At 38.7% G+C, this 14,079-nt stretch overlaps 1 protein-coding gene across 1 annotated transcript in view; it reads right to left on the bottom strand.

Annotated features, from left to right (window-relative positions):
• Positions 1–13,354, bottom strand: part of LOC311285537 (putative flavin-containing monoamine oxidase A) — a 60,638-nt gene extending 47,284 nt beyond the window's left edge. The window contains exons 1-6 of the mRNA XM_084401210.1: positions 13,063–13,354; positions 12,843–12,930; positions 10,658–10,838; positions 7,817–7,931; positions 7,557–7,714; positions 130–219 (exon numbers count right to left, since the gene is read on the bottom strand). Of these exons, the coding sequence (XP_084257336.1) occupies positions 130–219; positions 7,557–7,714; positions 7,817–7,931; positions 10,658–10,838; positions 12,843–12,930; positions 13,063–13,180 (750 nt within the window). The 5' untranslated portion in view covers positions 13,181–13,354. The remainder of the gene's footprint in view (positions 1–129; positions 220–7,556; positions 7,715–7,816; positions 7,932–10,657; positions 10,839–12,842; positions 12,931–13,062) is intronic.
• Positions 13,355–14,079: the final 725 nt, after the last annotated feature.

The following is a 14,079-nucleotide window of genomic DNA, read 5'->3' as shown; positions in this document are numbered from 1 at the left end:
ACACAGCGGGACCCATTGCCTTGGTATCTGAATAGTATCTCGTTTAAAGGAAAGGAACTTATCACTCGCACTGCTGGTGGAGAAATGCTCATTATCTCTGTGTCAAGCCTGCGCTGATGGAGTTGTTACCTGACATATGGTGGTTACAGCGGCACCCAGCCGAACCCGCTCTGCTCCGATCTGCTCCACTAGCTTTTCCGACAGCTGCTGAGTGCCTCCCTGTGGAGAGAGATGGGTATCACACTAGGGTCATCCACAGATTCTGCTCTCAGTGCACACAAATAAACACAACACCTTGTTTCAGACGTCTGAGTTGCTCCAATGGGCTTCTCTTCTGCCACAAATTATGCTCAAAATGTCTGTTGTGCAAAAGAGTATTATGCCATGATGATACATCTGTTTTGTTTTATGAGACTATGAGATTGCATTGACTGTGTGCTGAAAAAACGCAATGGGGAATACAGTACGCATTGTAATCGTATGCAGTGCTCAATGGTTAGGAGGTTAAAGACAGACCTAATCTAGTAGAGAGATAAACAAGCCAGTCAGTGCTGGCAGAAAGTAGGTAAAAGAGGACCAGGAGATAAAAGCGTTTCAAAATGAGCCAATTTTCACCCTTTCACCTAAATCAACAGCTGATATCTGATGCTATCGCTGAGTTCCAACCTAGATCACACTATTCAGCCACTTAGGAGTTTTTCTCATGGTGTTTATGTTTAAACTTGATATTTCTTTCTTTATATTTTTTTTTCACATTGAAAGGATTAGGATATATATATATATATATATATACAGTGAGGAAAATAAGTATTTGAACACCCTGCTATTTTGCAAGTTCTCCCACTTAGAAATCATGGAGGGGTCTGAAATTGTCATCGTAGGTGCATGTCCAGTGTGAGAGACATAATCTAAAAAAAAAAATCCAGAAATCACAATGTATGATTTTTTAACTATTTATTTGTATGATACAGCTGCAAATAAGTATTTGAACACCTGAGAAAATCAATGTTAATATTTGGTACAGTAGCCTTTGTTTGCAATTACAGAGGTCAAACGTTTCCTGTAGTTTTTCACCAGGTTTGCACACACTGCAGGAGGGATTTTGGCCCACTCCTCCACACAGATCTTCTCTAGATCAGTCAGGTTTCTGGGCTGTCGCTGAGAAACACAGAGTTTGAGCTCCCTCCAAAGATTCTCTATTGGGTTTAGGTCTGGAGACTGGCTAGGCCACGCCAGAACCTTGATATGCTTCTTACAGAGCCACTCCTTGGTTATCCTGGCTGTGTGCTTCGGGTCATTGTCATGTTGGAAGACCCAGCCTCGACCCATCTTCAATGCTCTAACTGAGGGAAGGAGGTTGTTCCCCAAAATCTCGCAATACATGGCCCCGGTCATCCTCTCCTTAATACAGTGCAGTCGCCCTGTCCCATGTGCAGAAAAACACCCCCAAAGCATGATGCTACCACCCCCATGCTTCATCTGACCACATGACTTTCTCCCATGACTCCTCTGGATCATCCAAATGGTCATTGGCAAACTTAAGACGGGCCTTGACATGTGCTGGTTTAAGCAGGGGAACCTTCCGTGCCATGCATGATTTCAAACCATGACGTCTTAGTGTATTACCAACAGTAACCTTGGAAACGGTGGTCCCAGCTCTTTTCAGGTCATTGACCAGCTCCTCCCGTGTAGTTCTGGGCTGATTTCTCACCTTTCTTAGGATCATTGAGACCCCACGAGGTGAGATCTTGCATGGAGCCCCAGTCCAAGGGAGATTGACAGTCATGTTTAGCTTCTTCCATTTTCTAATGATTGCTCCAACAGTGGACCTTTTTTCACCAAGCTGCTTGGCAATTTCCCCGTAGCCCTTTCCAGCCTTGTGGAGGTGTACAATTTTGTCTCTAGTGTCTTTGGACAGCTCTTTGGTCTTGGCCATGTTAGTAGTTGGATTCTTACTGATTGTATGGGGTGGACAGGTGTCTTTATGCAGCTAACGACCTCAAACAGGTGCATCTAATTTAGGATAATAAATGGAGTGGAGGTGGACATTTTAAAGGCAGACTAACAGGTCTTTGAGGGTCAGAATTCTAGCTGATAGACAGGTGTTCAAATACTTATTTGCAGCTGTATCATACAAATAAATAGTTAAAAAATCATATATTGTGATTTCTGGATTTTTTTTTTAGATTATGTCTCTCACAGTGGACATGCACCTACGATGACAATTTCAGACCCCTCCATGATTTCCAAGTGGGAGAACTTGCAAAATAGCAGGGTGTTCAAATACTTATTTTCCTCACTGTATATACAGATTAAATATATACATAAATATATACATAATATATACATATATTAGGAGTGTAACAGTACATGTATTCGTCGTACGGTTCGGTGCATGCAGTCGCACGAAGAATACAACCAGTCACAGGGGATCCACACTCCAATCCAGAAGGGGGCGCCTGCAGCAATGCAACGCTGTTTGCTACCAGTTAGTAGTGGGAAGTTCGGACCATTTTACTGACTCGGATCTTTGAATCTCGTTCATCAAAATGAACTAATCTTTTTTCGAGTCATATCGTTCATTTCAGCAGAATGTATTTAAAATGTTGCGTTAGCCAAATTCCCCAAACACATCAAATGTTGATCGCATTTAGAATAAGAAATAAATTGCAATGCAAGGAAAAGGCCAAATTATGAGAAACAGAAACTATTAATTAATTTATCTTGCTCTTCAGGCTATGCAATCTGTTAGTTTACCTCACCTCCCGAAGCTGTTCGTTCATCCCGTTACATCCTCATAAACTGAGCTTTGCAGCAGTTTACCTCACCTCCCGATCTAAGCCGTACGTTCATCCTCGTAAACTGAGCTATGCAGTCTGTAGTACCGGATACAGAATTGATTAGTTCACGTTTCGAGTCTATCGACTTCGGGTTTGAGTCATTCGTTCATGACGTGACAGCCCCATATAGGCTGAGCTATGCAGTCGGTACCGGATACAGAATTGATTAGTTCATCTTTTGAGTCTTCGGGTTCGAGTCATTCGTTCATCACATGATGTTTTATTAACAAAGTTCGGGAGGAGCACGTTCAGATAATTAAACCTAATTAAACACACGTGGAGCACATTCAGACAATCAAACCTAATTAGACACGAGTGGACCACACTCTGTTAATCTCGGTAGTCCCGAGTCATGAACGAATTGTTCATGACGACCCATCACTACTACCAGTAAAAAGCGCAGAAGAAGAAGAAGAGGCGATCGAGTGTTTCAACTGAATTTATACACATATACACCCCTATACATATATATTTCTATTTTCCTTTCAATGTTTTTCAAAAATTTTTTTTTTTTTTTGTCAGTGCAAGACAAAAGTATAGTTTTGTTTAAGTTACATAGGGTTGCCACCCGTCCCTTAAAATACGGAATCGTCCCGTATTTGAGAATAAAATAGCGCGTCCCGTTTTGAATCAATACGGGACGGGGTTTGTCCCGTATTTTCGGAGTTGTTTTCAATGCAGCATCTCTCATGCAATTTAATCATCCCACCGGCATTCTGTGAAGACTCGTCCTATTCTGCCCCTGATTGGGTAATACTCGCTGCTGCCATCGTTGGATTGATTGGTTTGTTTCAGGTTCACGGCCAATCAGAGTCAGAGGAGGGCGGGTTGGCAACTTGGAGCTCAGAGAGTCTATTTGAAAGAATGGCGGAGGCTGCTCCAGATACCCCCCCCGCGTCCAGCGCTGAAACGAAAGCGGATGCAAAAGTACCGACGAGAGTGGGAGGAATCAAATACTTGGCTGGAAAGTGTCAGCGGAAATGAATATCAAGCCAATTGCACAATTTGTCGGCGAGTGTTCTCTGTTGCGCACGGTGGCTTGTCAGATGTGCGACAGCATGCCTCGGGAGAGCAACATTCCCGCAATGCCAGAGGTCACAGAAATCAAAGCACTCTCTCACAGTTCTTCATACCTCAATCATCTCCTGAGGCAGACAGTGTAATGACAGTTTTTTAATCACCTCAATAATGTTCTGATTGATTACATTAGATTTCATAGGCTGCCTATTTGTTAAGAAATAATTATTAAATAATAATAAACAACCAATAATTGGTTGGTAACACTTTACAATAAGGTTCATTTATTAAACATTAGTTAATGTATTATTTACTAACATGAACTAACAATGAGTAATACATTTGTTAAAGTATTTATTAATCTTTGTTAATGTTAGTTAATAGAAATAAACCTGTTCATTGTTTGTTCATGTTAGTTTACAGTGCATTAACTAATATTAACAAGATTTTAATAAAGTATTAGTAAATGTGAAAATTAACATTAACAAAGATGAACAAATGCTGTATAAGTGCAGTTCATTATTAGTTAATGTTAATTAATGTAGTTAACTAATGAACCTTATTGTAAAGTGTTACCGATTTGTTTATTACCAACGCATTCTCATCCTAGGGCCATAAGCATTAACTAATATTAACAAGATTTTAATAAAGTATTAGTAAATGTGGAAATTAACATTAACAAAGATGAACAAATGCTGTATAAGTGCAGTTCATTATTAGTTAATGTTAATTAATGTAGTTAACTAATGAACCTTATTGTAAAGTGTTACCGATTTGTTTATTACCAACGCATTCTCATCCTAGGGCCATAAGCATTATTTTAATAAGAGAGATATATTTAATAATAGAAATATAGTGCCTATGTGAAGCAAATAATCATCTTAACTAATTTAAATGATTGCATCATTCAATAGGCTACTGTAGAATTAACAATAGACTATATAAAATAGATTAACTTACCAATAATAAAAAAAAAAATTGTGTGTTTTACATGAATTTAGAAATGTTTGTAGATCGGTTATTTATTATGTGGTTTCACTGTTTGGATGGTGTTACTGTCTGCAAACAATGACAAATATTTTATCCAAAATCTGTGTTCATGCCACCTTATACAATTACTCAAGTTCATTAGCAATTTCTCATCCTACTCCTCTCTAGGTTACAGCAGCTGAGTTAACGCAGGTGTACCACACGGTTAAACATAACCTCAGCTATAACAGTGCTGACTGTGGACACAAGCTTAACCAAAAGATTCTGCATGACTCAAAAATCATAAAGAAAATGTCCATCGGGAGAACTAAGGCAGAAGCATTGGCCAAAGATGTTCTTGCTCCAAAGGCAGTGGCTGATGTTGTTGACGTCTTAACATCAGGTAAACCCCTCCCATTCTCCATACAGACGGATGCTTCAAATAAAGGGAACAGGAAGATGTTTCCCCTTGCTGTACAGTATTTCAGGCCAGAAACTGGGATCTGCAACAAAATGCTGGATTTTGGAGAGAATGCAGATGAGTCAGCTGCTGGTATTATGGATTACATAGAACATTCCCTTGATAAATTTGGCTTATCGTTAGATCAAGTTACAGCATATAGTGCAGACAATACTAATGTAAATTATGGAATCCACAACTCTGTCTTCACCAACCTAAAGAAAAAGCAAAAAGATCTGCGGCAAGGGAACTGCCATGCCCATATTGTGCACAACACAGTGAAGCATGCTCTTGACCAGCTCACTGTAGATGTGGAAAATGTTGTGCTGAAAGTCTATGGCCACTTCTCCACATCTGCCAAACGAAGGGAATCACTGAAAGAGTTTTGCAATTTCTGTGATGTGGAGTTCCGCGAGATTCTGCGACATGTTACAACAAGGTGGCTGTCCCTCAATCCAGCCATTTCCCGGCTTATGCAATCCTGGACAGCTCTCAGGTCTTATTTCATCAGCCTGGGAGAAGAGTGTCCCAGACAGATCAGAGCTTTGTTAAAGCTCAGTGAAGCCTCAACTGAGGAAGATGCTGATAATGTGGAAGTTTACCTCCTGTTCTCCAATAACATCCTCTCCCTCTTTGAGGATGTTGTAAAGAAGCTGGAAAATGATTCAACCACCTGTGTTGAGTTATATTCCATCATGTCTACCTTCAAGCAAAAACTCACACAGAGAAGAGATGACCAGTTTTATGGCTACTTAACAAAAGTGAAGCTGCAGCATCTTCTCCCACATGATGCAGACAGGGCAAGGAGAGATTTCACAGAATTTCTCAACACAGCAATCTCATACATTGAGAAATGGTTTGACTTTTCAGAGGACAACTGGCTGTTCTCCCTGCAACCTCTCTCTCTGCACCATGGCATGCTTTCCTTCAGCGACACTGAGATAATCACTAATAAGCTTAACCTCATCCAAAAAGTCAGCATGGATGAACTTTATGATGAATGCACCACAGCAAATAGCATTCTGAAGGGGCTCAGAGAAGGTGCAGATGATGAATGGAAGTCCAAAGACGTGGCTGCCAGGTGGGTGGCTCTCTTTCAAGTAGCTAACCTGCCTAATATGCTGTCTATCATCAGCCACATCTTAAGTATCCCAGCATCCACTGGTTATGTGGAAAGGATCTTTTCCAGAATGTCCAACAAATGGAGTGACAGCAGGAACAGGTGCTCCGTGGAGCTCATAAGGAGTGAGCTCTTGATCACTCTCAACTTTGAGCAGTCCTGTTCAGAGTTTTACTCTATCTGTTTGAAAGACAAACAGCTTCTCAGTGCTGCACGGAGTGACAAGAAGTACACTTATAAAAGGAAGTAGGCATGCTCCAATACTGCACACTACTACTTCTGGGCCACTGATGTTATCATGTTCATGATGTTCATGGAAGATTGTGGCGAGGGGGGCGTGGTTTCGCGAAGTCTGGAGCGGGAGAGAAAGGTGGGGGCCGAGCGGTGAGTAAGTAGGTCAAGTGCAGATGATGAACACCTGTGTCTGATTGCAGTAATTGGCGTGGAGAGACCGCATATAACCGAGGAGAGCGAGAGAGAGCGAGAGAGAGTTTGGACTGGGACCTCACAAGGACGCTGCTGGAGAGTGGAAAGAGAACTGTGCTGAGAATATTGTTTTGTCTGAAAGCTGTGCTGTAACACGGTGAAGGCGCTTTGTGCGCATCTTCTTGTTTGTTTGAAAAGAGTTAATAAAGTGAGCGTCCCAGTCAGCCGACCCCTGTCTTCTTCCTTCCTACATCTACATCATTACGAACCTTATTACAAAGATCCTTTGCAAGTCTCCTGCACTATATATTTTTTTCCAATAGACTTTTTTGAGTATGAAAGCATTTGTTTAATTTAAAGTTATCCCCCCCCCCAGGCGTCCCTTATTTTCCTCTATTGAAGGTGGCAACCCTAAAGTTACACAATAGTACTTTTTGAAGTTTGAAAGGCCTTGATCACTATGTTGTTATAATGCAAGAACTGTCTACTTTTGTGTTCTATGGAAATAAGTCAAGTCATATGTAAGTACAAAAACAAAAGTTTTATTTTTTTGATGAATTATTCCTTTCAAACCAGTTGTATTACAAAAGCTGTGCTTTCAAGCAATGACTGGCCTCTTTAAGATCTGAAACTGCGCTTCCGTTGTTAAATAACAATTGCAGATAGTGAGAATTATCTCTGTCACGTTTCTGTGTCGTTCATCCACCTTATCTCCCTCCCTCACCTTGACTCTGAACTCCTGACCCGATCCAGGTGTCGTCTCCAGGAGGCGTAGAGTGCCCCCTGCTGAAGCGGAGTACATCAGAAAGTAGAGGAAGGACACCTGAGAGGCTTCCAGGCCGAACACGATACGGCTACACAAGGCTATCTCCTCTTTTATCTCTGTAGGACGCACAGGGACAGATAGATAAGTATCAACAAATGTCAATGGGCTGTTTTGTACAATGCAATGAATTGAACATGCAAGAAATCCACAATGCTCACGTGTGGTCCAGATATGTTTTTCCATGAAGGTGTAAAGCGTCATGCTGTCATAGAGCTCGGCATTAGGAGAACTCATCGGATCTTCAACTGATATGGTCTTAGTGAGAGAGTCGATCTAGGAGATATACACATAATCCACTTGAAAAAGCATGCTTTTAGTACACTGCCCTACAAAGGCAAAAGACCTTAAGTCGCTAGAGTGTGGAACTGAGAAAAATGACTTTAAAGATTTTTAGTTGTCCCGTCAAATTAATTATAGGTAGGACACTGGAAATCTGGCAAATAGATGTTTTAGTAATACTAATGGAAATTATATACATAAAAAAAAAATTGAGCTCAAACTTGACTTTTGACCACTATTTTAAAGTTACTGTACTCTGCCTTTGTATTGTCAGCAAAAAGTGAGAAGTCATGCCAAGGCAAAAGGCAGTAACTTCCACATTATCAATATTTAGTTGCTGATCACCATTAACAAAATCATTATAGTAACACCTGTATAAAATCTAGTGATCATGGCATTTATTTTGTATGATTTACAATTATTTATAGCTATCTACTTATTGCTATCATGGGCTTTGGTTGCATTCTGATGGCATTATTAATACATTTGAAATGACAAAATACCTCCATAGATATATTAGTCCAGCATTGGCTCGACCGCGTTTAGGGCGGGGCTGAAGGCGCCGACGAAGTTTTGGCAATCTGCCAGCTAGATGCATGAGTGTTTCAACCAGGTCCTGTACCCGAACTGAGTGAGGCGGGGCTTTAATTCTTGGTTGTATTCATCTGATACGGCAATGCGTAACGTTTTTCTGTCAACTCTGCATAATCCTTCGCGATCGATATCGCACGTTTGTTGACGGCGGGTTCAGACCATACTAAATGTTCTGACCGCAGTTGTGCAGGACAAAGCTCTGAGGACATCAGAAGTTAGAGGGACTGATGGCAGCTGTACAAAGTACACAGGCTACACCGTAATTTTAACATTAAAACAAAGGCAGATAACAGTATAATCTGGTAGGTAGCATTATTTGATAGAACACCGGCACAGTAACTTCATATTGACGCGCGGTTAAACAAAGGCAGAGCACCGTAACTCAATTTCGAGCGTTCCAAAACAAAGCCAAAGAGCGGTAACTGATGTTACGGTGTTCTGCCTTTGTTTCTCACGGGCTTTTGGAAGTTACTGTTAAGACAATTCATTATTTTCTCGAAAAAACAACGGAATTGATTTAAGATACTTATCCACATGATAAAGGAGGTCTTGAATGTGCCAAAAATATAAATAACTAATTTTCGACCAAAAACGAAGTTACGGTCTTTTGCCTTTGCACGGCAGTACACCAGTGAGGGCTGCACGATTTATTGAAAAAAAATCAGTGCGATTGCCAAAATTATTTTACAGTGTGAATGTGACCTATGAAATCTTGAGCGCAAAGATTTTTTTTTAATTGTTCACTTGTTTGAGTGTATTCTTTTAAAAGTAAACCCAAGGATGACCGCCCAGTCTACACCTATTCATTCTTTCCAGGGTTTTTCCTGCATTGGAAATATTGATGAAAATATCCCACCACAGATTTATTTGATCATTTAATGTGATGATACCTGCTGTTCTGCAGTACCGGTACCCGCTGATGCTGCTTTAAAACGCTGGCGTGAGTGTTTGTGTTTGTGCTCTGTGAAGAGCATCAAAGGTTTCTTATATACATTATGTTTTTGCAGTGATAAGCTTTGTAGCCAATCACAGACGTATCTGTTGAGTGCGTGAAAGCAATGACCAATCAGATGTGTTTAAGTTAGTCAGAATCCGCTCAACACCGCTCAAAATGGCTGAGTTTTTGTTCAGCGCGAGTTCTGCACGCTTGCAAATCCTTTCATTAACGAACAAAGTATAAATACAATGTGAATAAGATATTCATTGCACAGCGTAGACAGCTTCATTGATTATAACGGGTTTTCGCAAGAGTGCAGTTTTGTGTGCCTCGTGTTGTGATTGACAGCTTCAGTGAATATAATGGCAGCGATCTTTGCTAACTTTCTGTATATTATATATATTTTACTGCAAAGTTCAAAGTTTAAATTAACATTAATATGTGCATTAAGTCTTGGAGTGTAAATGCTAAATAATAGACCTGCCACTTTTTCTATGTAATGTGTTACTTTGTTGTTCATTTTATTACTAACTTTTCAAATCAGTCACTCAGTGACTTTCTACAAATACATTTACAGATTTTGAAATATAAAATAGTTCTAAGCATCTGTCCTGACAGTGGTTATTGTTTATTTCACAAATAGGATGAGATGAGTTAATACTACAAACTGTTTCTTTGCATTTATTTTGGATTTATTGTCAGTACTGGGCCATTTTTGTCCCAGGAAAACCCCTGTTTTCCAAATAGAGCTATTCAAGTCATCTGGTGAAACTTCCTGTACTTTTTCATCACAATATATTGCAGAAAATCAAAAAAATATCACAATAACAGTTTTTTCCCTAATATCGTGCAGCCTTAACACCAACAACACATTTATATCTTCATGGTTGAGCTTATAACTAGCATGATGTCAAAAATGACATCAAGAGATTGGAGAAAAAAAACATGAGTCCACTCGGTACTCATACATCCACATATGTCTGAGAAATCTAAAAGACTACTGCGTATGTTCATGGCTGAACGTATAGGCTAAGGAAAACATGCATCTTAAACTCCGTATGGAACCAAAATCCATTCATCCATTAAGATATGAAATGATGGCTATTAGTCACATTCTACTACTCAATAAAAAAATATATATTCTATTGTAGATGCACTTTGTCAGATGAGATTGTGCTGTTTCTCCTACCCGCCACAGAATCTGGGTGAAATCCAGCAGGACCAGCGGGGAGTATGATGGGATGCTAGAAGAATACGTTGAGATTTTGGCATGCGGACCGCCCATGTGATGCACCTTCTTGCCCTCTGTGTATTGTGGAAAGACCTCCACACCAAGCTCTTGAATAAGCTCCATGACATGGGTCTGCGAGCTACAAGAAATGAAAATCAAGTAAATTGCGGACGTTCGGACGTCTAAAGGCGGAAACCTGCTTCAAATCAGCTTTTGTGTAACTTGATGAAAGTCCTTGCTTGCTCTCGTCTAAAGCGAAGGCTTTCACAGCCCCAGGCAACAGCTGTTTATTGATCTCTGTGGATTCTGAGAGTAGCTCTGGGTATTTTTCTAATAGTTTGGGTAGTGGATTGCTGCAATAAATGCCTTGCTTGAAAACACACTTTTACTACTTGTAGGCTTAAACAAGCTTTTGTGGTGTTCCAATTATCACACCTCGAAAACAAACTATAGGGAGACCGGGGCTAGTTGTCACAAGGGCTATATTTCAGTCAGTATCTATGAGGTTTTGAATCTAAGGTCCAATTACACAAATGTGTGTTGTTTTAAACCTGTTAAATTAAAAATAAATTATGTTCTTCACAATATGATCATGCTGTATATGCTGAGTAACAAGAAAACAACACAATACAACCACACTAAATATACATTCCAGCAAGAGTAAACTTAAAATAAAGGTACTTTTATTGAATGTCAGGTTGGGCAAGGCATCACGTGTTTTAAATGTATAGCCTACATTTTATTATTACAATATATATATATAAATAATTCATCAATATAAATAGATTGATTTTAGCCAGAAAAATGTCATTCCCACTTGCAATTTAGTGTCTCCGATTCCTTAAACCAGGATATCTTTGGATTGTGGGGGAAATGGGAGCACCAGGAGGAAACCAAAACCAAAGCGAGGAGACCATGCATGAGTGGATTTTTAGTGATATATTTTGTGCTGTCTTTTTATTTGGTGCAACTAAGTATAGAAGCTCATTTCTGCAAAAAAAAAAAAAAAAAAATGCTTTGGTAAATCTTAATTATGACATGAAAAGTCATAATTATGACATACAAAGTCATAATTCTGACATACAAAGTCATAATTGAAATAAAAGGTCAAAATTATGACACAAAAAGTCAAAATTATGAGATACAAAAGTCATAATTATGATATTAAAAAGTCAAAATTATGACATAAAGTCATAATTGTGAGCTTAAAAGATTATGATGTTTGTGCCATAATTGTGACTTTTTTAAAGTCTAATAAATATACCTTAAAGGAATAGTTCTGTTTTTATTGTATGAAAAATTCTGTCATATTTTTTTTTTACTCACCCTCAAGTTGATGAATTTCTCTTGTCTGCTGAACACAAAAGAAGACATTTTTGAAGAATATGGGTAACCAAACAGTTGATGGGCCCCATTGACTTCCACATTTTTTTTTTCTTTTTTTTTCTTTCTCCATACTATAGAAGTCATTGGGACCCATCAACTTTTTGGTTACCGACATTCTTCAAAATATCTTTTGTGTTCAGCAGAAGAAAGAAATTCATACAGATTTGGAACAACTCGAGGGTGAGGATGATAGAACTATCACTTTAAAGCATATTTATGAGAAGAAAAAATGACTTAAAAAAGTCTAAACTGTGGCATAAAAATTTAGACTTTTTCATAATTCGCACTTTTAATCTCGTAATTATGACTAATATGTCATAATTTCGAATTTATCTTTTTCTTAATTTATCTTAATTTTGACTTTTTATGTCATAATTTTGACTTTTATTCTCGTATGACTTGTAATCATTTCTAAATTATCTTGTAATGTCTTATTATTTTGACTTTTTATGTCATAATTTTGACTTATTCTCGTATGACTTGTAATCATTTCTAAATTATCTTATAATGTCTTATTATTTTGACTTTTTGTCATAATTTCTCGTTTTCATCTCATAAGCATAATTTAGCATCATCATTTTTTCGATTTTGTTTTCTGTCATGAATGATTAGGTTTTTTTTTTCTTTTCTTTTCTTTTTTTCTCAGTCATCCTCACTCTCTCGGCAAATAAGAGTCGTCTACTCTACACAAAGTGACCATTATAAACCTTCCTTGAAAAATGGAATCATCATCACCACTTAATCATGGAAAGCTTACCTGGACACCCACTGTCCCCCCATGTCCCACTGGTCAACGCCATTCGCGGCTGGCAGCTTTTCGCTTACAGTTCTTCCCCCGACACGGTCTGTATGCAGCCAATAGAAAACAAGAAATGCTCATATTTTGCATAGCTATGCATGTGGACTGCAGACATATCCAAGTGTAGTTAGTTTAAGAGAATATCTAAGATAAAAGTGTTTTCTTGCGAGCAACACACCTCTGGCCTCCAGAACCAACACGCTGAGTTGCGAGTTTCTCTTTTGCAGCCTTCGGGCCGCGCTGAGTCCTGACAGGCCCGCGCCAACGACAACTACGTCAAACTGATCTTCACTCATTCCTGCAGCGGGTTGATGAAATAGCTCGAGGGAAAGTGTTGCACAGGCGAATATAACACCTCGATTATCCTGCAGAGAAACTGCAAAGCCAAGAATGGTTAAAGTTCGACTTTATGATGCACACTTGTTGCAGACCGTGAACGCACTTGGCACTTCGCCCTGATAAAGCGGATCACTGACTGCAGTGGGAGAGTCACTATTGCATTCAGACCTCCCTCTTGTCTCTACTTGGATTTCTGTATAAAACCTCCCAAAAAGTATGTGTAGGCTATAGTACTTCAGTCACATTTAATAAATGAATGTTGCATTAGACAACAAAATATCAAACTATGGCATTTGCAAACAATGTAAACTGAAATGTGTATGTAAACAGAAAACAAACCAAACAAAAATATTAAAAACAACAATATGAAACCAAAAAAAAAAAAAAAAAAAAAATCAACTTGTACAGAATATCAAACCATTGTTTTGGCCAACGGAAACTGTAAAGAACACTTAGAAAAAAACATTTTTTCACCTTTAGGGGTACAGCAATTTTTTTTTTTTTTTTTTTTTCTGACAATGGATACATTGTATAAATGTGTAATATTTAAAATACATGTAGCTTTATCATGTTGAATAATAATTTGAGCATTAGTTGATTTAGACATGAGACATGCAGAACATTTGTTCAGAAATGTAGTTCTATAGTGTAGAAAGTATTTAGCGTTTCATGGAAATGAAGGAAAAAGTTGTGATCAGGTCATGAAGCAAATGTTGTGATCTCATTCTCATGTGCTATTGTGAAACCATATGTGCTCATATTTGCTATAATATTATATTGTATGCATTTTTAACTGTATGGATAGTCTGCTAACCTTTGAACAGCATAGCCCAAATGATTAGAATTGGTTTAACTG

Source organism: Rutilus rutilus (genome assembly GCF_951802725.1).
Source record: "Rutilus rutilus genome assembly, chromosome: 25".
Lineage (NCBI taxonomy): Eukaryota > Metazoa > Chordata > Actinopteri > Cypriniformes > Leuciscidae > Rutilus > Rutilus rutilus.
This window is presented reverse-complemented; position numbering and strand designations above follow the sequence as displayed.